The sequence below is a fragment of the Phyllostomus hastatus genome, unplaced genomic scaffold (genome assembly GCF_019186645.2).
Source record: "Phyllostomus hastatus isolate PE091 unplaced genomic scaffold, TTU_PhHast_1.1 phas_contig_58, whole genome shotgun sequence".
Lineage (NCBI taxonomy): Eukaryota > Metazoa > Chordata > Mammalia > Chiroptera > Phyllostomidae > Phyllostomus > Phyllostomus hastatus.
This window is the reverse complement of record NW_025333916.1, coordinates 14,705,459-14,732,252: the sequence shown is the minus strand read 5'-3', so window position 1 is coordinate 14,732,252 and position 26,794 is coordinate 14,705,459. Positions and strand designations below refer to the sequence as shown.

The 26,794-nt window shown below is 37.6% G+C and overlaps 1 protein-coding gene across 2 annotated transcripts in view; it reads left to right on the top strand.

Moving 5' to 3' along the window:
• The window catches only part of VCAN (versican), a 105,493-nt gene that overhangs the window by 35,004 nt on the left and 43,695 nt on the right, over positions 1-26,794 (top strand). For both annotated transcript variants that reach the window (XM_045848089.1, XM_045848091.1), the window contains exon 6: positions 2,181-2,474. In XM_045848089.1, the coding sequence (XP_045704045.1) occupies positions 2,181-2,474 (294 nt within the window). The remainder of the gene's footprint in view (positions 1-2,180; positions 2,475-26,794) is intronic.

The following is a 26,794-nucleotide window of genomic DNA, read 5'->3' as shown; positions in this document are numbered from 1 at the left end:
TGTGCCCTGTTCTGGTTGGCTGATCGTTCCTGTTACTTAAGAGGAACAGTAGTTTTACCTCAATGTAGAAGCACCTCGCAGGGCAGGAAACGAAGGCAACAAAAACGATATGCCAGCTGTAATAACAAGCCCAGGCGTTGCAGCTTGGAGGGAAGCGATTGGCACGCTGCCCTCCTTCACACTTGCGTTCCTTTCAGGCTTAATGCAAGTGTAAGACGAAGTGAGTGAGGCTGCTCAGGGCTGCATGGACCAGTCTATCCGTCTGCCTTTCCCCCCCTGTTGCTTTGTGCCAAACCCATAGGTGAAATCAATCACCTGTTCCAGACGGCAGCTCCCAAAGCCCTGCCACAGAATTAGCTTTATTTAATGTGCTGCTTGGGAAGCAGGGAAGAAAAAGTGTACCTTGTGCCTTAACAAGACCTTGAAATGGAATCCATTTAACAAATATTATGGAATACATACTCTGTAACTGGTCTTGTGACCCTTATGCTTTTAAAACTTATTAGGGAGGGAGACATTGAAGAAATGGGGAGGGGAAAACTTACATGCTTATGTGTATTTTTAGATTTGAGGTTACTAACCCTTCCCAGACTAGATCATTAAGTACAAACCTATTCACACCCCACCATACCTTGTTCAGTCAGGTAAAAGCTGTTTTTCTTCCTCTTTTTCAAACAGCTCTTTTTGGGATTTGACCAGGTATTATCAGCAGCCATTTTCGACTTATAGTGAGAAAAGCTGATATGTGTGATTTGGCTATTTTCCCCATAACTATTTTTTCCTTGTTTTATAAATCTATCACACACTCGCAGAGAGTAGTGGCTCAATTCATTTTAAATAATTGCTTGTTACATGTAAGTTTGGTCAGGTGAAACCCCGAACCTGAACCCGAGAGCGCTGGAGTCCCAGCTGTTTAATATCCCATAGAATCAGAAAGCAGCCGTGGTGGGATGGAAACAGGACCCACAGCTGCTGCAATAATGGGCTGTCGATGTTTCAGCTTCCTCTGCATTTCATTTTATATCCCTTCTCCTGCCTGCTGTATTTGCTTAGGTAATTCTAATGCTGCCTCTGTCTTTTAAAAAAGGCACTTGTGCTCAGGTGTGGAAAACACCATTTAATTTACATTAAATCATGTTCAGCCAATTGTTCTGTTACCCAAGGAAAATTGCAATTTAATAAACTGTCTGGTATTTCAGAGTATTTTATTATGGCACCTTAAATGGAAATAAACATATTGTTAGTTAATTGGGCCCCGTGATTAACAAAGTAAATGCCCAGCCTTTCTTTATTAATTAATAAGCAAATATAAGAGTCTCTCAAACTTAGAGCCCCTGGTGGCTTTGTGAGAAATGGAGACACACTCCCTGTCCCCCCCAACCCCCCACTGCCCGCCCTAGACAGATTGCAAAACTTCCCTCCCTGGGCAGAGCAAGCAGAAAAGAAAAGGTGCCACTTCCTCCCAGGGGAACTGGAGTGCCTTTGGCTGGGTGAGTGGGAGCTGATGGCCCCCATTCACTCTCTGCCCTGACCGTGTGCAGGCAGTGCCCCACATAACAATCCCAGCAGTCCTGAGCCCCAGATGGGAAGACAGGTAACAGCATTCCATTCTGATTCTATCCCTTCCTGGCTTCAAACCCTAGAGGTTTTCTTGTTTTGTTGTTTGATTTGATGGGAGTTAATCCTTTTTGATAATAGTGGTATATGAGGAGAGTCAGAAAATTACCATTTGATTTTAGGGTAAACAAAGTGAAATGCCCTCAGTGACAGCTCAGTACAGCTTTTCCTTCCCAGTTTGCAATTTTAATAAGCACACCACAGGCTCTTTCATTAAAGGGAAAACCTATTTCTTGGACAATAATCCAAATATTTACTTGGAAAGGTTTGTTCTTCTTAAAGAGTTAATTGTAACTTTATTATCAAATGACTGTTTCTATGGCCTATGGAAGGAGCATTCATTTGATAATAAAGTTTATATATATATGAAAATTTTTGGGTATGTGTTATTTCTTATCATACACAAATAGCAACAAAATTAAGTAACTATTATGTTTTCTGCTTTAACATGTCAGAAGCTGCTGCCATGCTGTGAAAAAGTATTATATGCTTTCCCCCTACACCCCAAACTGGAAAGGAATGAGTAACCATACTTAGGACTTTTTTTCCTCTTGTTATTTCAGGTGATGTGTTTCACATCACTGCTCCTAATAAATTAACCTATGAGGAGGCTGAAGAAGAGTGTGCAAACCAAGATGCTCGGCTGGCGACAGTGGGGGAGCTCCAGGCGGCTTGGAGGAATGGCTTTGACCAGTGCGATTACGGGTGGCTGATGGACGCCAGTGTTCGCCACCCTGTGACTGTGGCCAGGTCCCAGTGTGGAGGTGGTTTACTTGGGGTGAGAACCCTGTATCGTTTTGAGAACCAGACAGGCTTCCCTTCCCCTGATAGCAGATTTGATGCCTACTGCTTTAAACGTAAGTGTTTGATACCTTTTTCAATGTTACAGATTAAAAAATACTTCGAAGGCATGCATTGATGTTCAACTAGCAATTGGATGGATTCCATATCTTGCAGTGTGTGCACAGAATGGAAACAGTTCAGTAATTTTCAAAAGCAATCAAATGGAACAGCAGTGATATTGTTTAAGCAATGGGAAGTTTGACAAATGGTTTTATAAAGGGGATGAGGAAATGTCAAGTTGAGGTCTTAACTGTGCCCCGTTGCACCACGGAACACATTACTGAGTAGTTAATTTATATTAACCATAGTCCTCAAATGCAATTAGATAATTGGTGCTGTAATGCTGAGGCCAACTATGGCTGAGTTGCATCCTTGAATTCTGTTTATTTTGTCTTTGGTATATCTTTCATTGAAATGGCGGAGAACTTAAATATCAGTAATTGCAGGTAAGTACTTGTAACTGACAAGGATAATCATAACATTCAATTAATGCCTAAAAAATGAACCATGCTATAAATAAAAATCTCCATTTATCTCATTTTGTCTCAAATAAGAGAAATATGTGCCTTCTAATAAACAATTCTCTAGTACCAATTGACATACAATATATGCTTTTTGCAAGGTGTGACACAGGCTATCTTCATTAGGTTTAATGCTTGAAATTCATTTTAAATAAGATTTTTCAACATTCATGATATAGTTATTTAAATTTTTCAAATGACTTTAAATTATTTTATCAAAACTAGTCACATGATAGAGTATCATACTTGTAGAATGCTTAATTAAACAGACAAGTAATCCAGAGTCTGTTAGTACTGTTGGGACTGTCTCATGACAGCTAAAAAAAGATCTCCTAGAATTTTGGAGTTATGTTTAAGATAGAGCCATGTTATATTGAAATGTAGCAAAAAGTTTTTACTAAGTTTCTAATACATCTTGTTATAGCAATATATAACAGAAATGAATGGAAAATACCTTATTATGTGATTGGTTTCTGAAGTCAAGTACACAGGCATTCTTCATCAGCCAAAAAGACATAGCTGGGGAATCTGAGGAGTCAGCAGAGTAGATGTTAGAGCCACGAACAGGTGTGATTTCACATACTGCTGTCTCCCAGCTCTGATGCCTCAGCTTGGATTCCTCCCATGAGCTCAACTTTCTGAGTGTTAAAGGCACGAGTTGTGTATCCGTGCAATACAAATGAGCCATAAAAAGCCACTGAAAATACTAGCTTTTGTTTCTAAACCCTAAAACAACAGAAAAAGTCTTCCTTAATCATTTCTAGGAAAACAAATAATAATAACAACACTTCATCCCTAAAAGTAGAAAGACACATTCTCATAGCAGTGATTTTTAAGTAGTTCAAGCTCTGTGATCAGTGTCACATGAAGCGACTGACATGACCGAGGGACAACATGAGATGCTGTGCGTTGGGGTGAAGGGGTTAGAGAGGTGAAATTAGGCAAGGAGTAGAATTCTCCAACATTATCAGTTGCTGGATTGTATTTTTCTGTGCTTTATAAAACTGGCACTGGTTAAACAGTTTTTCCCCCTGAGGGTAAAAGTTAAACCAAAGCCTGTCTGTAGCCACAAATAATTCATCCTGATGTATTTTAAATTATTTGTTTGAATGAGGAATTCATATGAATGTATGAAATAGCAAGGTACTTAAATTCCAATAGAAAAACCACCTACTAAAAATCTACATAAAAATCTTTAAAAGTTGGAAAGTTTAGGTCTATTGTTTCTCTCTAATTCATTTGAATCTATGTACCTTGAACATATGTAGCTTATATACGTCAACTTTTGGTTATTGTTTCACCTAAGCTAGAGGCTAGATTTTTGTTTTTTTTTTCTTCTCTACCTAAGACCCTATCACATTCAAAATTTATTCAACACATAAAAGGCTTAGAATGTTTAGTCATAACACAAAAACCTTTCTTAAAGCATACACAATGCCAACAGTTTCCCCAAATTTCTAATGCAATTTTCAAAGATTCTTTTAATATATGGGGTGTAGGTTTACAGTTGTGTATTCACAAAAACAAAAGTTTATTCTTGTATTATTATATATTATTACATTATTTTTCACATGAACAACTGTAAACTTACTTTTGACCTACCCTGTATATGTGTATTTTAATATATAGATATATTTTAATTTGAAAAATATTCTCAAATGATTTGACTGCCATCCACTTTTCCCACACAGTAGAGTAGTGACTGAATTCTGTAGGGTAACCTTTATAGGAGTTATAGCCTCACCAACAGTTTCAAAAGTGATTTCAGAAATGTATAGTTGGTTTGATAAAATAGAGGAATTTAGAATATAGTCATTTTTCTGGTTTGCTTTTACCAAATGCAGAAAGTATTTTTATAGCCACTTCTTGGTGAGTGAACAATAACAAATCTCACTTTGCTATAATTCCCTTTTTCTTCTAAAATCATTGAATTACCAGCCATTAATAATAGTTGATAATGCATATAACTAGAATTTATTTTTGTCAAATAGGTATTAAAAACCAGTAAATAAACATCTTTATTAAGTAAAGTTTTCTTCTGTATCGCCCTGTGATGATTAAACTAAATTGTATACTTTTGATTTTTCTATGACCTCAGAGTTGAGCAAGTTATGTGAAAGTTGGAGTTAAACAGGGTATTGAAATATCACCCATACATTCCCAAATTTAAGTGAATCAAAAGCATTCAGGACATGATAATCTCTCATTTGATATTATTAATGATTTCCAAGACAGGGAGTGGAGAATGTTTCCTAGAAAACCCATTCTAGTACCCTATCACCATCACTCAGAGAGTTTTTTCTAATTATCTAAATCTGTCATATTAGAGTTTGAACCCATTTTTCCTTTTTCAGTTGGAAACCAAAATCTACAACAAATAACATCCATCTCTATTATTGAATATTATTGAACACAATTGTCCGCTTGTCCCTCAACTGAAACAATGTTCTTATTTTGAAATTTCAATGTCTAAACCTCCAATCACCCATGTGATCTTGGTTTGTATCCTCCTTATTTTCACATCTGTCTGTTTGATTATGCTTGGAACTAAAAGCAGTGGCCTCAATAAGGCTAAATAAGTACCCACCAGTTAAGATGCCATCTCTCATACTTATTTGTTTACTTTTAAACTTGGCCTGCCCTTCTAACCTACAGTCAGTTTAGCTTTTTTGTGCCCTATAATATGACCGTAGGCACCAACATTCATTCCTCTCTAATTGGCATTTTTAAAGTGTTTTCTGTTTACTGAATTTGAATCTGTTAGCATTTCCTCATTCATAAAACTTTTTTTAAAAGTTTGAATTTTAATCTCATCATTTCATCCTGTACTTCCCCCCAACAATGAACCCAGAATCAACCTATCGAATATCCACTTTATTTGTGGATCCTATGTTTATAATTATTTATGCATAAAACATTTAATCAGAAGAATTTGAAATTAGTCATCTCCCTGTAGTGTATGTAGGTAGTGTGGGCATGAATTAAATCAATGAGCATGCTGCTAATAGGGTTTTTATATCTTATTAGAAAAATCTGCCTGATGTCTAACAGAGAAGACAGTCCATATGACATAAAATGCCATGAGTGCAGTGATGTGAAACATCTGTGTGGTAGACAGCTGCAGGGGTTGGAAGGGAGCTTTTGTGGGAAAGCGGCATGCTGATTTCTGTTGGTTCCTCAGCAATGCAGTTGAGAGGACACTGGTAGTTTTCCAAGACAAAAACTTCCCCATGGGAATGCTCCTTCTGCAGGCATTGTATTCTCACCTATATAATCATCATTATTACAGCAACATTTATGATATCGCTTCAGACATATTTATATTTTTAAAAATGATTTTTGGGGGGGTGAGGGAAATGGTTGAAAAAAATGGCACAGATGAGGAAATATGCTGAGTTATGATGGAAATCAGCTGTTAAATTGATGTAAAATTCATCCGACCCCAAAAGGAAGTCTGAGGTTTTTCATTCCGAATAGTATAATTAATTAACTTAATTATAGGCAGACATTTTACCAGGGCTCTAAAATTTTTGAAAACCATTGTTCTTTTGTTTTTTTATCACATAACTCCTGGCTTTGTAAAGGACATTCTCTGAGACTTATTAAGTCACTTCACTGTGCTCCAGGCCTAGATGAAGCCAATCCAAATGCTACAGTAATAACTAACAATGACAGAGTTATTAGGTTTTATTTTAACCTGAGTCCTTCATTTTTTGAACACTGTATGAGTGTTTTCATAGCACTGTAGAAGTTGCTAGCACAGAACTCGGGTTGGAACGCATGGAGACCTGATTTACAGGCTCTCTGCATGGCTCTAATGCAGTTATCACCTCCTGTGAAGTTAACCTCATCAACCATGGAAACACTCAGAGGAAAAAAGCAAGATTGCCTTTTTTGTTGTTAATAATATGATTAATTTTTTTCTAATATACAGTGTCCTAAGAGCTTATATTATGCTTCCATGGGAACTTTCTCTGTATGTACATTTACTATTTCCCAAAAGAATGCAATTATAAGACAAACATGATATTTGGCAGTTAAATGAGGTAACAGTTATGGAATGTCAGAGGATATAGATAATTGAATTAAAAGAAAAAATAGTCAACCACACTTTGGTTCCTTAAGTTGCTCATGTTAATCAAAATAGAATAAAGCTTCTACCAGTAAATGAATGAAGAAAGAGCTTTCCTTTTAAAAAAGAAAAAGGATATTTAACATAGTTTGATGAGTTCAAGTCTTTTTTTAAGTTTAGTGTTGTTCCACTACTAAAGGATAAATAGTGACAGACTTTAAAGATTATTTAACTGCACCATAATGTAAATAGCCACCAAGCTTTTATTATAAAGTTGGTTAATCTAGGCTATGACAGCTCAAGTCTGATATATAACAAAATAACATCATCTTATCACTAAATTTTTAAACAGACTTTATTTTTTAGAGCAGTTTTAGGTTCACTGCAAAATGGAGTGGACAGTGCAGTGACTCCCGTGTGCCTCCCGCCCCCAGCATAGCCTCCCCCATTACCCACATCCCCTCCACATTCACTCAGTTGATGGACTCACGTGGACGTATCGTAACAGCCAAAGCCTACAGTTTACATGTGGTTCACTCTTTGTGTTGTATATTCTATGGGTTTGGACAAGAACCTAATGACATGTATCTACCATTCTGTTCATCCAGAACAGTTCCACTGACAAAATTAAGTTTTAACACAGTAGAGGGAGCTCAGAGGTATCCTGTTTTGTTTCCTAAGGACTTCTGTTTGGGGGTTACTAACAGTAAGACACAAGATAGCATAGGTACGACAGACCTTACAGCTCTTTCCAGGGGGACAGGCATTAGTCATGCAACTAGTTCTAAGTCGTAAAGGATATAGCAGAACAGCAACTAAGGTTTCCTCAGGAGAGCTCCTCTGAGTTTAGTGGCAGCTAGTTTTTGATTTCTGAAAGTCTGAATTTGGGGGGAAAAGTAGCAGAATCTTCCTGTACTAAGCTGGTGCACTTTCCGACATTGAGAAGGAAACTTGTCTACAACACTGTCACTTTTGTACACAGTTTGAATTTCTTTAAACAGGCCAGGCCATTCTCTATAAATCTGGATGCCTTATAATGTAGCATTTTATGATGACAGGTTACTTTTTATTGCCTGAGCCTATTCTTCCTGATGCTCAGGGTTGTTTCCTGGGATTTGTAATTACAGACCTAAAATATATCATGTGGGTACTTTATTTCCTGTTCTACATTTGGGTTTCATGCTAAAGTAGGCCTGGAACCAAGAGCTTTAAGAGTTACAAACACACTGTGTAGAACATAGAATAAAAGGTAGAACTACAATAAATACCAAGCAGCCTCCTCCAGAAACATTTTACTATTATTTATTAGAAACAAGGCTACACTAGAGTTGAAAGGAAGGGAAGACAAATGTCCAACACCTGGAGTCAAGTGAGGGGTGGTATTAAAAAGTTTAATATCCTGTTTTTATGACACCCTCTGCGTTATGGACTGTAAAATAGTTTATATGTAACTTGGGTGCATTTGATGTGGCTTTTTGTTGTTTTGTAATCTGAGGCACTCCCTCTCCCCTGAGCATTATGCAGCTTGAGAAGGAGGGAAAATCCTGGTGGCAGAGTACCGGGGCTTCCAGAATAGTAGTACTAAGTTCTCCAACTAGGTTTCATGTTGTTGCTGTAGTTTCTGATAAATCACCTACCTATTATTTCCAAACTCTGCATTTATGCATTTTTAGACATCTCCTGATCTTAAAATGATATAATATTCAATTTCCTTAACCAAGAACAGTTAATCATATCTATGGGTAAAAGCAATGATAACCTTGCAATATAAAACAAGTGATCAATTGGTGACTATTAAATGTGCAGTTTTCATTGAGTTTAGTCAATATAGTTTTTAGACTCCCCTCCATCACAAAACACTTTTAGGTCACCCCAAATATACAGCAGCACTTAACAAACACTGGACGTGCAGCTTTTCATTAGTGACTTGTCTAATCAACTCTTTGAAATTATTTTCTAGCTAAACAGAATATATCAGAGGCTACAACCATGGATCTGAATATCCTTACAGAAACTGCATCACACAGTTTATCCAAAGAACTACAAATGGTACCTGACAGAAATATACCAGTCACCCCTTTAATCACTGACTTACCCATCATTACAACAAAGTTAACTTCTGTGGGAAACATAGTCCATTTTGAACAGAAATTCACAGCTCGGCCTCCAGCTGTCATACACAGATTAGCCACAGAAACACCCACACCTGCTGCGAGTACTGAGAAGCCTTGGGATGAGGACTATTACTCACCTTCTGCTGTAGGAACACTTGGAAAGCCAGGCATACCTGAAATTAAGGAAGAAGTGTCCCAAAGTACAACTGTCATCTATGATCATGCTACTGATTCATGGGATGGCATCACAGAATACATACAAACACAAGAATCAGTTACACAAGTTGAACAAATAGAAGTGGGTCCCTTGGTAACATCTATGGAAATCTCAAAGCACATTACTTCCAAAGAATTCTCTGTAACAGAAACACCATTTGTATCTACAGCAATGACCCTGGAATCCAAAACTGAAAAGAAAACAGTAAGTGATACTTCTGAATCAGTGACCACAACCCAAGAAGATGGTGGTGAAGACAGAACATTTACAGTTAGACCTGGCCAGAGCACCTCGGTCTTTAGCCAAATACCTGAAGTCATCACGGTGTCAAAGACTTCAGAAGACACCTCCCCAACTCTGTTAGAGGATGCGAAGTCAGTCTCAGCATCAACGATCGTCTCACCTGTAGCTGTGCCTGACAGTGATGATTTATCCAAGGACAACTGGGAAGAAAAGCAAATTAATGGTAAGAAAACTGAAGATTTTTTTGGCCAGTATGTATCCACCACACCTTTCCCATCACAGCATCATACAGTTGTAGAATTGTTTCCTTATTCTGGTGATAAAATATTAGCTGAGGTAATACCCACAGTTATTCATCCATCTCCATACACAGAAATGACACAAGGAAGAGAAAGAACAGAAACACCAGTACCAGAGATAAGAACAGATACTTATGCCAATAATGCAATACAGGCAAAAATCACCAAAGATCCATTTATGGGAAAAAGAGAGGACGAAGGCTTCTCTGGAATGAAGTTCCCCACAGCTTCCTCAGAGCAAATTCATCTTACAGAGTCTTTGATGGAAATGACCACATCCTTTGATTCACCAGTACTGACACCAACAAAGCTGAGTGTGGCACCAACAGAGGCAAGAGATGTGGAGGAAGACTTTACAAGAACTCCAGTTGGATTAGAAACAGATGGCTATCAAGATACTACAAAGTATGATGAGGGTGTTACAACAGTCCATTCGGCCCACAGCACTTTAAATGTGGAGGTAGTCACTGTATCGAAATGGTCACAGGATGAAGATAATACAACCTCAGTGCCATTAGGGTCCACAGAACAGGCAGGCTCTCTGAAATTGCCCCCTGCCTTACACACAACTGCAGGAGTGAGTGGGAAGGATGAAGACATCTCAACTTCCACTCAGGATGGAGGAGATGAATTTACTCTTATCCCAGATAGTATTCAAAAACCATTAGAGAAGTTTACTGAGGAAGACCCAGCAGACCATGAGAAATCCACAGCTAGGTTTCAGCCCACTACATCAATTAGCATTATAGAAAAGTCAACTTTGAGAGAGTCTACCACCAAAGAAAGAGATCTACCTGTCCCGTGCACGGAAGGTCGAGCTGCTCAGGCAACCATAGAAGGAAGTACTTTGGATGAAGAAGATACACATGTCTCTAAGCCTGTAGCTACTGTCCCCCAGTTTGCACACACTTCAGATGTGGAAGGATCAGCATTTGTTAATCACGGCCGCACCCACGAGCCTACTACTTATGCACACACTTCCCATACCGTTCCTCTTTCTCTAATTCCCAAGACAGAATGGGGAGTGTTGGTACCTTCTGTTCCACCAGAAGGTGAGTTTCTAGGTGAACCCTCTCAAGACATACATGCCATTGATCAGACTATTTCTCCCAAAACTATAAGAACACGGCCAGGCATTACCCAGAGAACAACTCAGGAAGAATTCCCTTGGAAAGTTCAGACTCCGGAGAAACCAGTTCCTGCTCTTGGTTCCACAGCCAGCACAGCCAGGGAGGTAACGGCACCTTGGGATGAACAGGAAAGTGATGGGTCAGTATATACTGTCTCTGAAGACAGAGTAGTGACGAGTTCGGAGAGAGTCCCCATTTTAGAAACAACTCCCATCGGAAAAATTAAACACACGATGTCTTATCCACCTGGGGCTATCACTGAACACAAATCAAAAGCAGACAAAGTGGTAACACTAACACCAAGCATGGGGCCCAAGGTATTTTTAAGCCCAAGGGCTGAACAAAAGTATGAAACAGAAGGTACTAGCCCAAGGGGAGTTGTGTTGCCTTTAAGCACCAGTGATACCCAGCTTATGGAAGAAACTACTACTGAGAAAAGAGAGGAAACACCCTTAGATTATTTTGATTTAGGCTCAGGATTACTTGAAAAGCCCAAAGCCACAGAACTCCCAGAATTTCCAACACTGAAAACCACAGTTCCAAGTGAGATCGCTGTTGCCTTCAGTTCAGCAGACACACTTCACACAGCTCCAGCCTTCATGCCATCTTCGGCCTCCACTGAGACGCCGCCTCTCATTGACAGGGAGCCCTGTGAAGAAACAACCAGTGACATGGTCATCAACGCAGAATCAACATCTCATGTTCCTCCCACTACCCTTGAAGATACTGTAGCCAAGGAAATGGAAACTGACATTGATAAAGAGTATTTCACAACTTCAAGTCCTCCTTCTGTTACACAGCCACCAAGACCACCCACTGTGGAAGGCAAAGAGGCCTTCAGACCTCAGGCACTCCCTATTCCAGAACCCCCAACAGGGACAAAACTCCGCACTGATATAAATATTTATATTATTGAGGTCAGAGAAAACAAGACAGGTAAGTCTTTGCTTTCTAGACATACCAGTCAAGGCAATCAGCTTTTTATCTTGAAAATTACTTTTGGAAAAAAAAATATCGACATACCAAATGCTGCCATTAGAAGATAACTGGAGTGTGAAAAAATTCTGTGTTTTAGCTTCACATATTTGTACAAGTATTGGAAGAATATGTTAAACAGTTTGGAAGAATGTTAGATACCATTTTGTTTTAAACATAAGAAGCCCTGCTTTGTCATCTAATATAACCAAACCATCATGTTACATCACTTCAGAACATGCAGAACAAAGTGTTTTAATTTCAGTGTCTCTCCATGCATTACTACTCAAGTGTAGTACTAGACTGTGTTAACATTCCATTGGTCTTTAACTATTAACCTTCAGTACTTACACTGTGGACAATTAAAACTGTATTTCATATTCCCAGGGTTGACAGAAAGACATCTAAAGGTTTGCTATGGTTTTTCTTTCCAGGATTTTGCAGGTTTATTACGTGACTTGTGGGGGTGGGTAATATGTCTGCTGTTTAAATGTTATTTCATGCTGGTTTAACATGTGTTTAAGCTGTTGTCCTTGGGTATTTTAATGAGGCTTTAAATATTTAGAACGAATACAATCTAGCTCAGTTCTAGAAAATGCTATAATTCATTGTATCCATGTCAGCATTACTTCTGTTCCCTAAAGCCAGCTATAATATTATATATTTTATGATTTAATAGGGATATTTGCAATGCCTTCTATTTTGCTCAAATATTTTATTTATCTCTCTGGTAAAATGCTTAAAAGCTGTTTTTTCACATTGACACATACTTACAATTTTCATTATCAGACATAACGTATTTCTTTCTAAAGGTCAGATCACATCATCTTTTAATGTTGGTAAACTAAACTGAGACAACGTAGCACATGCAGTTCAGTAGATCAGTTCTGGTTTGTTTCTCTCTAGTATACGAGTCAAGGTTGTTGATTTTAGTTAAGTTGCTCTATTCTCTCTTGAATAGTGAATTCTTCCTTGAGAAGTAGGACTGAAGGAGAGTCTCTCTTTTAAAGCAGGTTTTCTCTTACTATTGAGGTGTTCCCCTCGGCCTGCCATTTTTCTGAAGAGTGGTGCTCTCCTCCTTAGAATTCTTAGGAGTGTACCTGTTGGGAACAAACAGGTAACACTACTGTTATGTTGGCAGGCTTCCAATGCTGTAGTGGAAACTTCATGATTTCTACTATCTAGAATTTTCTCAGTGTAAAAGCTCTTGCCAAGGGAGTAAAACGTAGAGAAGGGAATGTATTCCCAGAGTGTTGAAATTAATCTTCACTTTCCGATACAGTTGAAAGTAGCCAGGGTTGGAGCATTATTTTCCTGCTAACGATGCTGTTTCTTGGAGACCATAGCATATTTCTTACATTCCTTTCTGCCTTTTGGGACTGGGGTTGGCATGAGAAGATGAGTTGCCAGGTAGTGGGAATGAAGGTTCCTATTAGCAGGGCTGGAAAACTGAAAAGAAGCTATTAATACGAAAAAGCAAGAAGTGAAGTAAAAAGGAATTACCGCCAACACTTAATTTGAGAATTAAATAATACATTTGAATAACTATGCAGCAGTTTTTCCCAATTTAGATTACTCTTTTATTAGTGTAGGTATTAACATTCAATCAAATAATTCAGAAACCAGTAAAAAATGCTCTACATTTGAAAACCCTTTTAAATGGGGAACTGTGTTAAGGTTAGAGTGATCAAGTTACAAAGCAGAAAAGTAAAACTCCATTTCCCTGGAAGGATTGGCAGTCATAGAAAAAGAATATCTGAGTTTATAAATGGTTACTCGAAATGGAGGGTCTGAGTGACCTAACCCAGAAACTGTTTATACAAAGGTGCATATTTATAGTGAGTGGCGAACTTAATTCAGCTGGGTCTGGGAGACATGACTAGGTGTTTCCTCTTCTTCCTTTTTAAAACTCAGGACCATGATTTGTCTTCAGACTAATTTTTGTTCAGCATTGATAACAAATGGCCAGAATGCCCTGTAGAAAGGGAATACTGTTATCTCCATAAGGACAGGACTCTACTGTCTGGGTGGTTTGAGCCTGTATCTACCTAATTTCCTCCCTCATTTCTCTCTCTCTCTCTCTCTCCCCACCTCTTCCCTACTCCCTCCCCTGCTTTCTCCTACTCTCTCTTTAATCATTTTTGTGTAGTTTATATGTGTCTTTTTCTGAATGACTAAAAGCATTATTTAATAAGACAATGAAATTAACTCAAACCCAGCTGCTTACTTTTACTTTTATTTGTTTTCTATGAGAAATTTAATTTTTCAAGCATTTTGAAATTTGGCAACGGAAGGCCCTAAAACAGATGTTAAATTAATGAGTTCTAAGGCAGGTGTACATAAATAAAGAAAAATACATATGTGCCTGGAAAACCAACCTTTTTATGTATCGAGGCATATTTTTCCAGACTGGAAAATCCTTGGTATATGCGTGAACTTGTATAACTCTATTCACAAACATAGACTTGACCTCTACGTATACTGTATGTCCAAGTAAGCTAAGATACCACCCATGCTACACTAAACCAAGACATTCATAATTTTTTGCTGCACTCAGCGAGTCATATAAATCTTGATACTTTTTTTTAGTACTATGAAACAAAACATGCTACTCAGGACACGTTAATGTTGTGTTTGTTCAAATGGATCTTAATAGCAACGTAGGTGCTGTTGCTGGAAGGCAGCAATAGTTGGCAGTTAAAAAAATCTGAAGGAACTTTTCAGCTCATAAAAGTTTTATGAGCTGAAAAATGCTGTGGGCTGTATTTAACAGTGGTTCGGGGGATACTAAAAACATGACTCCTGTCTATTTCAGGAGTAATTTGCACACCTGCATTTTGAAAAATTATTAAAAGGTTTTCTTTGTGAACATGTATGAAGTCTATGGGGTTTAACGATGTAGGGAGATCTCCTTCAATTCTGGGCCTTTAAAAAAAAGAATGTTTTTTCTCTGAATTGTCTGAAATATTACAAGTTAATGTGTCAGAGCTTTTGAATACTTTAAAAAAAACTGATATACTGGTATGTCTAAACCAAAGAATAACTTGTAAATATGCAAATATTATTATGCAAATGTTCACAGTAATAACTTTAAAATAGGCGCTTATTAGGTTATTTTTAAAAACAAGTTCATATAAACTACATACTATGTGTCGGGCCAGCTTGATGTTATTTGTCTTGTCAGATATTTTTTGCTAGTTTTATCATTTATACTAATATAAAACTGAGTGCAAGGCAAGTATAAAGTCAATATTAAACCAAGATGACATAAACATTAAGATATATAAAATACTTAATGTAATAATATTAAATATTAATGAGATCTTAAGTAAGATCATTTGGGCCACAACATTAGAATGTATTTTGCCCAGTTTCCTCAGTGAGAATTGTGCCTCCATAGTTGCTCCATCATTCAGCACTAACTCCCATGTGGTTAATCCCTTCTGCATTTTTATTTATACATTTGAGAAATGTAAATAAAGCTTGAGGTTTGTTGTGTGAGTATGATAGCATTGAGGAGAGAGGGTAAGGAATAAGGGGCATTGGCTCTGAGAACAGAACACAGCTGGGCAAATGCCAATCTTCAGATTATTGATTGCAGTCATCATTTTTAAAAAGGTTTTTTTAATGCAAGGTAGTCTCATATAAATTTTAAACACATATATTTTATTTTTATCGAAATTATGTAAAAATTACTGTTTTATTTATTGTTATAGGATCAGATTCCCTTATTCAAACAAAATCTTACTGAGAACCTTCATATTTTTTGAGCAGATGAGAGAATGGCTGTTCTGGTTAATGTCTGAGAGCACAGACAGGAGCCCACCATGCTGAGACCTCCCCCTTGGGCCCTTTGGTAGTTTCTAAAATAATGTGCATCTCACAACAGAGCAAAAAAAGAGAATGACGGTATTTAGATAATTCAAAACAAAGCAGAGCAATTACTCATTCCTGGATGAATTGATTTCATAAAGTAAAAAAAAAATTGATTGGTCCGATTTTCAATATGTCTCTCACTACAATGATTCAGACTTATTAACACTCATCTCTGAATAACTGTAGGATTCTGATAAAGCAAATCAGGCGAATCTCATTTCAATCCTGTTGATGCCTATGTGTAATCGGAAAGTGCTTAGCCACATTGCAGAGTGTCACGTGTGTGTGCAGAGCTAAATCCCCACCCAGCTCACACTTAGAGTGTGATTCTTTCAGACTAGGCTTTACATATGTTGTGATGTTTAAGTCTCGGAGATGATGTGTGGGACAATGCAAGAAAGTCCTGCAGGTGGGTGGACCGGGGCACCCTGGGCCTGGCAGCCTTGGCGCTCCTTGGAGCAGTTTTGCTGTGAGGCACTTCTCTCCCCTGATGAACTCCCAGGAGTGATGACCCCCTATTGGCTCAGGTGTTGACCTCTCCATCAGTTCCTAAAAAAGCACAGACTCTGGGAAGATTGGTTTTTCGGTGTCTTTCTATGCAACTGTTAAGACTATGTGACTCAGGTTTAGTTTGCAGGCACTATATGGGACCTGCATGCTATTTAGAGACCTGTAGTGGCAAGAGAACAGCGGGCTGAGATCAGTAATTCTGGTTGTAGGCGGTTTCTTCCCTGCAGAATTTTGGGGCACATCCCTTAGAGTGGTTGGGGCTGGTGCTCACACACGAGTGGTTCCCTTCGCTGGGCACCAGCTGTGGCTTCCTGCCAGAGAAGCACATTTTTCTGAAGGGAATTAGGATGGGAATTAGGAAGGGAATCTCCCCTCCCTCCTTGGCCAGAAAAGGATTGTGTTTCTCTTCTTTTAATCAAATAATGGAAAAAGAAGTGGCTATCTATCCTCCCTTCATTTCTACAGCATAAAGAAAAGAGTTGACTTCAGTGTTTCTAAATTATTCATTATATAAATTATAATAATTTATATGTTACATAAATTATTGATTATCATTTAATAATTGATATTAAGTAGTGTTGCACTACAGATCAAAGGTTGCCTTTTAAAAAAGTTCCTCTAAGTGAAATATTTTGTATATATAACTCATATATACACATACTGCTCACTCACACAAACTCCATAGAATCTCAATTTTTAAAACCCTCATTGCATGTTTTATGAATCCAGTAAACTCAAGGAAAAAGATTAAGAAATCAAAATTATTTTCTTTACAGACTAAGGTTTAATAATAAAAGACGTGTTCCATAGATAGCTAAAAGAAACTTTGTTATCTTCTTCCTAACACAACGCAATGCCAATTCTTTTTGAGGATGGCATTTGCAGTTACAATTTACCATTATCAGAATGACTACTGAGGTGGGGTGTTATCCAAAGACAAGCATCACTTAGTTATCATTGGCAGCGACCCTGAGAGAAAGGCTTACACTTTCTTCTAGCAGAGTGTAGTCAATCAAGGATTATCTTCAGGTAAAGCTACGGCATGATTACTTTCTTGACAGATATTAAAAGAGACACAAAATAAAAATAAACTACAGGCCCTGGTCCCAAGACTTCAAATGCATTTTGGGGAACCAGTGCTAACATGATCAAATATAACTTTATTACAGAAAGAGATCCTGGTGCACTAGGTAATGTGGTGCTGGCTGTGACTGGCAGATGAGGTGAGCAAAGAAAGGCATCAGTGAAGGCAGGGAGTCAGAAACTGTTGCATGAGAAGGAAGAGACTTAAGCCAGGGCCTGTTGGAGGAGTAGATAAAAAAAAAAAACAATTACTGGAAACCAGTTATCACCTTACTGCTTCCCAACGAAGGCTCCTGAGTGGCTATAAGCAGCCCCAAGTATTAACAGGCATTTTTTCTAAATATAGTTGGATTACAGTGAGAGCATAGTCTGCCTTCTTAGGATCCACCTGGAAACCCACAGGTTCTTGGAAACCAGAAGCATTCAACGGACTTCCTCAGGAGGGAGTGTTCTCATACCACTTTTCTGTTCTTCAGTGACTTGTATTTTTGATAAAATAGCATCTGCTATAGGTTAAGTATGTTTAACTTTTCAAAATATGTTCCCATGAAGTATCAGGGTTCAGAGTTACACACTTGTAAAGTTCAAAAGTACTTTTTAAAGAGTGAGCTATATGCTCCTAAGAGGTGGTTTAAAGGTTTAGGACATCTTAAGTCTAGTGAATTTTGATCAATAGTGAGGCAGAAACAGGTGCTATAAACTGGGGAATCAACAGTCAGTCTGTCCTTTGATTATCTGCAACGTGGACCCAGGAATTCCTTCATTTCTCTTTCAGTGTTTTTTTTTTTTTGACAGTAAAATGGATGTAATGGCTATTATTGTACATAAAGAATAATATTTCTTAAACCTTGATCCATACTTTTTCCCAATCACAGGCATTATGAAACAAGAAAGGTGATCACGTATATGCAGATATATGTATATATCTAAATATATATTTTCACGTATTCAACAAATAGTGAAATAATTACTATGCACTAGTTTCTAGACTAGAATTGGAGTTTTGAAGCACACTGTGATATTCTGAATGAAATGGGAGGGTAATCGTTTCCCTTCATAGGATACATAGAAGAGGTAGTTTATGTAGTAGAAAGAGCTTTGGAAACAGACCTGGGTTCATTATCCACGTTGTTATATGCTATCTGTTTTGATCTTGAATAAACTGCTAATCTCCATAGGCCTCAGTTGTTATAACTTTAAACATATATATAATACTACAAACGCACCAGGCTGCAAGTGGAAAGGGGCCTCTTCGAGGGCTTGTCAGCCACTGTTGTGGGCACATCACGCACTTCAAGCTCCATGACAGCAATGCCCCAGGCACTGTGCCTGGCACACAGGAACTAGTTAGCATGAATTAAGCCCCTCTAAGCTTTAAGAATTACTTTATTCTGAAATTTTACATGTAGACAAATTTAGACTGTTTTGTACTAAATAGGCAAAAACTGAGTTCTCTTAAGATTCAAGATGCTTTATACCACGGGGAGCCAAAAATAATTATACTGTAGTGTCTGCTTGACTGCAAGAGCTTGTTAAAATTTTAATCCTCTGTGGATTGTGTTTGGGTGATGCCATTTTGGGTGCAGATCAGAAGCAGCTGCAGCCTGTATTTAATATTTAAATATAGTACCAATTCTATAGTATCCAAGTATACCATTCATTAGCTTTCTGCTTTATTTAATGTGTGAAAATTGGGTTTACGATTTTGATAACTATCAATTTCATTTTTTTCCAGGAAAAAAGAGCTTTTTTGAATTCTTTATGAATTTTTTCCAGGTACTGAGCCTAGCTTCTTCTTGCATATTCATAGAACACATGGGCATTCCCTGCTGTCTTTTTGTTGTTGTCAAGGAAACCACCCAGTTCTCTACACAGGGATTACATTCTTCTTTCTTAATAGCTCTTAGATCATTCATTTGTGCAATGAATAAAAAATGTATTCACAGGCCCAGACAGCGTTCAGCACTTTTTTGGAGGGGGGTGGGTTGGTGGGTGTAGCTGACAGACGTGCCTGGTGAGAGGAGCAACAGAGATAAAAGGAAAAGCAAAAGAAATGCTCTCTGAGGTTTTATTTTAATGAGGTAAAGCTGCAAATTTCATGTTTTAATGAAGGGACTGCCTATTTTTGTCAGTTTACAAAACATTACACCTCAACGAGACCAGTTTGCCAGGTACAGAAAGAGCTGGTTTATTCAGTGCCTTTGTGGATGGAATGATTACAGGAGAGACCCTGGTGAGGACAAGTAGGGACAATCATGGGTCTTGGTGAAAACTGTTCTGTATATTTTTTTCATTTGTATTGAAGTACTTTGGATTTTTGACAACACAATTGAAGCAATATAAAATGGAAAGCATTGTTTCATCCTGAGGCATCATGTGGGTAACAGAATCTAATTTATTGCATTAAAAATGTTGTTCCTTAGAGAGATACCAGTGTTCAGACTTTTGAGTGTGTGAGTCAGGAGGGAAACACCAATCTATTGGCAAGAAGACTGTAATTATTCTTAAAGTGAGTAATTTGATTCTTGGGAAGAAAATAAATTATGATGAACTTTCTAAATACTTGCTAGAATTATTGCAGTCATGCATAAATTATTTCTTCATAAATTATTTAAAGTTTAAGTAGGAGATGTTAAACTGGGAAAAAAGCATCTGTGGAGGGAGAGAAAAGTCGAATTGTATTTCGATCTATGACAATTGCCATGTTGTGTCATGACACTGTGCCCAGACTTGCTGTGCACACGTGTGATCCGTGTGCACCATCCTGTCTCTCACAGGGTGGGCTGGCTGCTGTGGCCATGTGATGCATGTGCTAGGTTTCTGAGCGTTGGTTTTTCTAAGCTGAGACAGGGAAAAGGAAATATACCAATGTTTAATTCTGTATAGTTTAATAGAATATAGTGTAATTACCATGTTTCAGTATGTTTCAATCTCACCTTACTCTGCTCTTTAGGGGAGCCATTTTCCTATCTGAAGAGAAAATATTCTAAATATTCTCTGCCTATCTCTTTACATCCATCCTCAGGGTTGTTGAAATAAAGCCATTCAGTGAAGCTACTGTGTGGCTGGGGGGAAGAAAATAATGTAACCTATAAATTAATTGGGAAGATGACTTGAAATAATTAGTAAGCAGGAGAGTATATACTAAAGGAAAATTGCATACCTTAGAAAAAGGAAAAAATAGTCATAATACTAAATATGTTAATATAAAAAGCATCTTTAGCAGGCAAAGTCTCAGAACTGGCCTCAGAGGAAAGTCTGAACATGTATCCCCTCAGCAGGGAACCACCCAGTTTACTGGGAGGGCCCAGAGCTCAGCAGGCAGACACCAGCCAGCTAATTTACCAGGAGGCCCTCACATGCTGGGATTTGAGAAACACCAGGGAATCACCCAGTGCATGAAGATTGCCCTCGCTGCTTTTCAACCCTGGCTATAACTCAAAATACCAGAGAGCCTCCAAATAAAAATACCCACTACCTCACCCCTCACCAGACAACTTGATCTGAATTTCTAGTGGTAGTGCTGAAGCATTTCTATTTTTTGTTAAGTTTATTTTTTTACTTGCTTTACTTGTTATTAGTAGTATGTTTTTTTAATGCACCCCATGTGATTTTGATGCACAGTGAAGGTTGGAAACCACTGCTAAACTGAAGGCATTGGGACCTACGGACAACCCTGACTGAGACACAGAGATTCCAGGGGAAGGGGCTGTTTTAAGTATCTGCCAGTTTAAAATGTACTTGACCCATTTTAAGGAGGGGAAGAACATATATGAATCAGTCTCTCCCGAGGGAAATAGTGGTCTTTGATCAATTTTGGGGAAGTGTAGCTTTTGTCACAAATGTTAAATGAATCTTGACATCTGTGAGGAATAAAGTAAAATTAAATATCATTGGAATATGTTTTTAAAAGTTTTAGGAATAATTGTAAATGAATCAGAAGTAATTCTGAAAGGTGGAGAATATATATCAAATTACCCCCAACTGCATACTCACTTTGTTGTACCCATGTTACCTTTTCTCTGGAGGCATGGAAATTAAAAGGGAGTATTTATGCTGTGGCTTAAGGATTCTTCTGGCTACATCGATGTATATAGCATGCAGTGTATATTTACATTTGAGGGAAACAGTGATTATCACTGTTTGAGCTCATATCCCTGATATGAGCCCATATAGAATGCTGGATTTGGAAAGCAAGTGAATGATTAAAAAATATTGAGACTGTTGTCTGCACATTTGGATTACCTGGTTTTTTATAACCATTGGAGTCTTTAGTGTTTGAGTTGTCTGCACGTTTTTTTAGTTGTATCTTAGAATTTGTGTTGTTATTGCAGCTAAAGAACAGTTTCTTCAGTTTGAAATGCAAATCTTTTAAAGGGAGTATCAAACAAGTAAACTTTTTTATTCTTGATGATAAATAACTGTGTAGACATTCTTCCAACTAAGTTCCCCAAAGAAGGCCTAAGTGGCCAGGGTATGAAGAGCATTACACGTTTAAAGGATCCCTTGACTTTAATTATGGAATGTAGACTTCAGTAAGGGAGGTGAGATAAACATGTCACAACAACTAGGGCATTTATAAATAGGAAACAGTATGAATAAGTCTGTGGCATGCAAATAGAAGCACCACCAGTCTGGGCTGAGGAGTTTTAGAGAAAATATACGGGAGAACTGAGGGCTTCAGCTGGATTGTTCATAAATGCATGGGTGAAGTGCAAAGGGGAGTTTGTAAAGCATTCCAACTTGGGGACAGAAGGGCTCTTCTGGAGCCAAAGTCTGAGATGGAAATGGGGGTACTGCGATAGGGACATGACGCTGCTGGCCTCCTGTGTGGGGAAGCAGAGAATAGCACCAGAGACCTGAAGGAGGGGGAGAAACATGGACACAGTGGGAGGAGACGTCTGAACACCTTTTTGAGGAGGTCACGTGGTGGAAGAGGTGACCAGAAACTACCACTGACTTTTGAAGAAGTGGCACAATTACAAATAACATGCTGTTCAGTAAGGTTTAGTTTGGCAGCTATAATTCGGGAGGCTTAGAAAAGAAGTATATATATGGGTAGGGCAAAAGTAGGTTTGCAGTTGTTTGATGGAAAAATAATATAATAATAATATGAGAATAAAGTGCTTTGCATACTTACAACTGTAAACCTGCTTTTGCCCCACCCTGTATTTATTTATGAGAGGCAGTTGTTTTACTTTAGTCAAAGGTTTTACTTAAATTTTAAATCCATGATTCTGAGCAAAGCATTTTTCTGGTGTTAGGAAGGCTGGTAATTATCTATCTATCTATAATAAGTTTTGATGGTGTTATCAAACTGAAGTGAAAAAGGTATTAAAAGTACTGCCCTTAGTTTTTGTTTACTTGTTCTACTTTTAAGGAAACATTCATAAACCAAATACTCTGGCTTACTTCTCTTTCGTGTAGCTCTGTATGTCATTGTTCACACATGCTTGCCGGTCTCCAAATGACGTGACCATGCGCGGCAGCGAAGCCCTTACTCTTGAGTCCTTGGGACTTTTCTGTGAGCAAGAAGGGCTCACACTCAGCAATATCTGCTTAGGCGCACTGAGACCAGGTGACTGTAGCTAAACACATTGTTTCCACTTAAGGGAGCAGCATTATTAGAGAATTATCTGAGGTTGAGAAAAGAGATGATTCCTGTTTACCACCCTCAAAATATGTTTGCCTTGTAAAAGTAAGGCCATCAAAAACTCTGATATTGTTCATACAAATATATACCCACACACACATATATATATCCCTTTCTGGGTGTAAAATGCATGAATTGGGAAATATTGAGCTTTTCACTCAGCAAGAAGGGCCTGTTGCTGTCAGATAACACACTCGGGCAGCGCACCAAATGCACCTTAGCTAGCAGAGGAAATGGAGAGAGATGGGTCACAGAATCGATATTGGTCTCCTAACCTTTAGTTCAATCTCTCTCACCTCTGGGAAATTGAATATTGATATAATTATCACATTGTTTTCAATCATTAAGGTAATTAAGGATGCAAAAATATCTGACAAGGTTTGGGGAGGATGTTTATATCTTGATTACTATGTCAATATTTTTTTAAAATATCCTGAGTTGGCACCTTTTTTAGTGTCTCAAATCTTTAAAATGTTGAAGAATGTAGGATATCTGAGATAATCCGGTTGAAATTCATGTTAGGTGGTTTACTCTGCTTTGTAGGAAGCAAGTTAGCTTTTAATTTTAATTAAGAACATATCAAAGGTGAAGGAAATTGAAGCATTCGTTTTGGAGTGGTTATTAGATCTCATAGGTGTGTGCTAGAAAACCTAAACATATTTAAAAACTTCAAGTTTTTTCTACTTAAATGCTATAGGTATTTCTCACATCCTTCTGTGTGGCTGTCTATTGTGTTTTTAATACAAGAAAACAAGACTTTTTGTTGCTTATTCTATTTCTCCTGAGTAGATTGCTATATGCTTATATTTAACTGAAAGCCCTTAAACTTAAATTGTCAACCCCCCTGAAGAGAACATGAACGTTAGCGAGCGGCCTGTGCATCTCAGCAACTGTGTCTTGTGCCTGCTAAAAGTCTGACTGGAGGGCTTGTGCTACATCTACAAAACTCTGCCATGAAGCACTTAAAAATACTTGGTGAATAATTTGAGGTCAGCTAGCAATAAAGCTTGGTGTGAAAGACCACTAAAAAAATCTATTAACCATGGTACCAGTTTATTCAAGTCAAGCTGTTAAAATACATTCATATAAACATAGAAAAGATTATACGTACACTTGTGTAGAGTTCTGTGGTTTGGCTCTTAAAATCCAAATAAAAGTTATATTACCTTTAGAATAAAATTCTGAAATAGAGCAGTCTTTTATAAAGACATGTTCATCTAAGAGGTGGGAATGTTAATTGCTCCATCAGGTTGCACTGTTAGTACAAAATAGAGCAGATCACAATTTTGGAATGATATACCTGCTTTCACAACAGCACCGGTGTTCACCCCCAACCTCACCCTACCACCATATCCTACAAAGAAACTTTTCTAAGTTTCGATGATTGCAGCTTTTGCAGCTTTCTGATAACATGTGTAGTAGGTGAGAGGTGGCAACAAAAAAGGGGGAGGAAGAAGTAATTTTGGCAACTGAAGAGACACAATAGAGCAAATAGGAATAGGGATTGGATGTGAGGTGGCAATGTCGGGAGCGCCTGTGGCAAGAAAGACTTCACCTGTCTCTGCTAGACAGACTTCACCACCATACCCTTGTGGGACTTTTAAAAGTATGAGAGCAATTAACTACACTAAGAGAATAAAATATAAATTTCTGTGGAGAATCTGTTGGCAGAAAAAATTAACTTCAGAGTCCTAGGCACTGAACATTTCCCTTACCCTTACAATGATATTAAGAAATCCAATGAAACCATTTGGAAGTTGAGTAAACTTACTTAAACAATGAATATTCATAGGTTAATTGTGAGAATATTCCTTTAAGAAAAAGGACAGAAAGTAATTCCAACTGTTATTGTATATCTTTGTTTTCTTTAAGAATTCTCATTTAGTGAAACATTTTTATAACATCAAATGAGCACACTTCGTAATAAATTTTTCCTTTTCAGTCACTGTTCATTATCATGTGCTTATGGTTCTTTGGTCATTGCCAGCTTTGTGGTATAGTGAGAAGCATAAAAGAGCTTAAAATGATTCTATGTTTTCTACTATCCTGAAGGCAAGTGAGATCAGATACTTGGGATGCAGGTGAAAAAAGAAATTGTAATTTAAATGTAATGTTTCAGACATGTACACTCAAAATATTTGTTTTAAAAATATAGTAAAAGGAGTTTAATTAGGCCACGTCTCTAATCTATTGGCAAGAGCATTTGTTTTTGAGAGAGCAGAGTCAGACACATACTCAGGAGAGAGAGAGAGAGAAGGAGTTGGAAGATAACTTGGAAGTCTTAGTTCTCTATAAAGTTGGTGAGCAGGTGTCTGCTATACCATCTGATACATAATCGGTGCTCAGTCAGTTCTGTGCAGTCAGTTGGCTCCTGAAGAGATAACACAATTGGGTGGCAGGTATGGTTGTGGTAGTTAATTAAATTCTATGTGCAAAACCAGTGTGCAGTCGAGCTGTGTTTGTAAAGGGTACAGAAAGGCCATCTCTCTGCAATGTTTGTATTGCTGTGATTGAAATATGGTGATATCTATTTAGATTACAAAATGGGATATACCACACTCAATAGTTGAGTCTTTTGGCAAAATATTCTGGTATTATGGTGTAATGTGCCCAGGGAAACCTTCATAGATTTATCAGTAATAAGAAATGTTAGAATTCATTATCCAAGTGGAAAATGGAGTCCAAGAATGTTATGCTTTGTTCACTGGAGCTAAATTTGCTGAATATAAATGAATTAAGTAGATATAATAAGAGTTGATAGTCAGTGAAATTATTATATAAGTTGTCAATTCTCAATTAGTGTTCTTTAAAACCATTCTGTTTTTAAGTATTCATTCTTTTGTGAAACATTAGGTGAACATGTGTCCGTTTCTTTGACACATTGACATCCTGGCAACCTTAGCATCTTCTCTCTCTGCTTATTTTTAGAGCTGCCAACACCATACCTGATGGAACTTCTCTCTATAGTTATTCACTAACAAGTTCATGGAATATCTTTATGTCAGTTTAGGCTTTTCAAACATTATTTTTAGAAGTAAGAAATATATTTAGAAGCTCGTAGAGATTTTATAATTACAATGAGTGCTTTTATCCTGTTCCTGGTCTAAGAGTTTATAAATAAATGGTATTGAACAGTTAGTTCCTTATTGGTCCTTGTGTTTGGCAGGAGAAGCTTGGCTGAATGATTAGTTTTATCTCCATTATTTATAAAAAGGCAAAAAATGTGGTGGTGATTCTTTATATTCAAGACACAGATTCATGTTTCTTATTTAAAATTCTTTCTGTATTTAAATGAAAGGTGCTATGTGAATTTAGTGTCTGTGTGTGTGATACATAATTTGAATTCTAGTTTTGTTGACACCTAATGAAAAGGGTTGAGGGTAAAACAGATGTACTGTAAACATTAAGATAGGCACATTTTTGAAGCTCCAGTTAAATCCTATGAAGTATGGAATAGTTTAACAGAGTCTAGCTTAACTCAACTATATTCAAATAGTATTAGCAGTGAGAAGCTACTTAATTTGGTGATTAGATAGAATTATTGATGTGACATTTCCTGAGATTCATTTGTATAAAAGGCATTTAAAATGCATTGTCTCACAGACATATAAATGCATGTGCATATGAATTCTCTCTCTCTT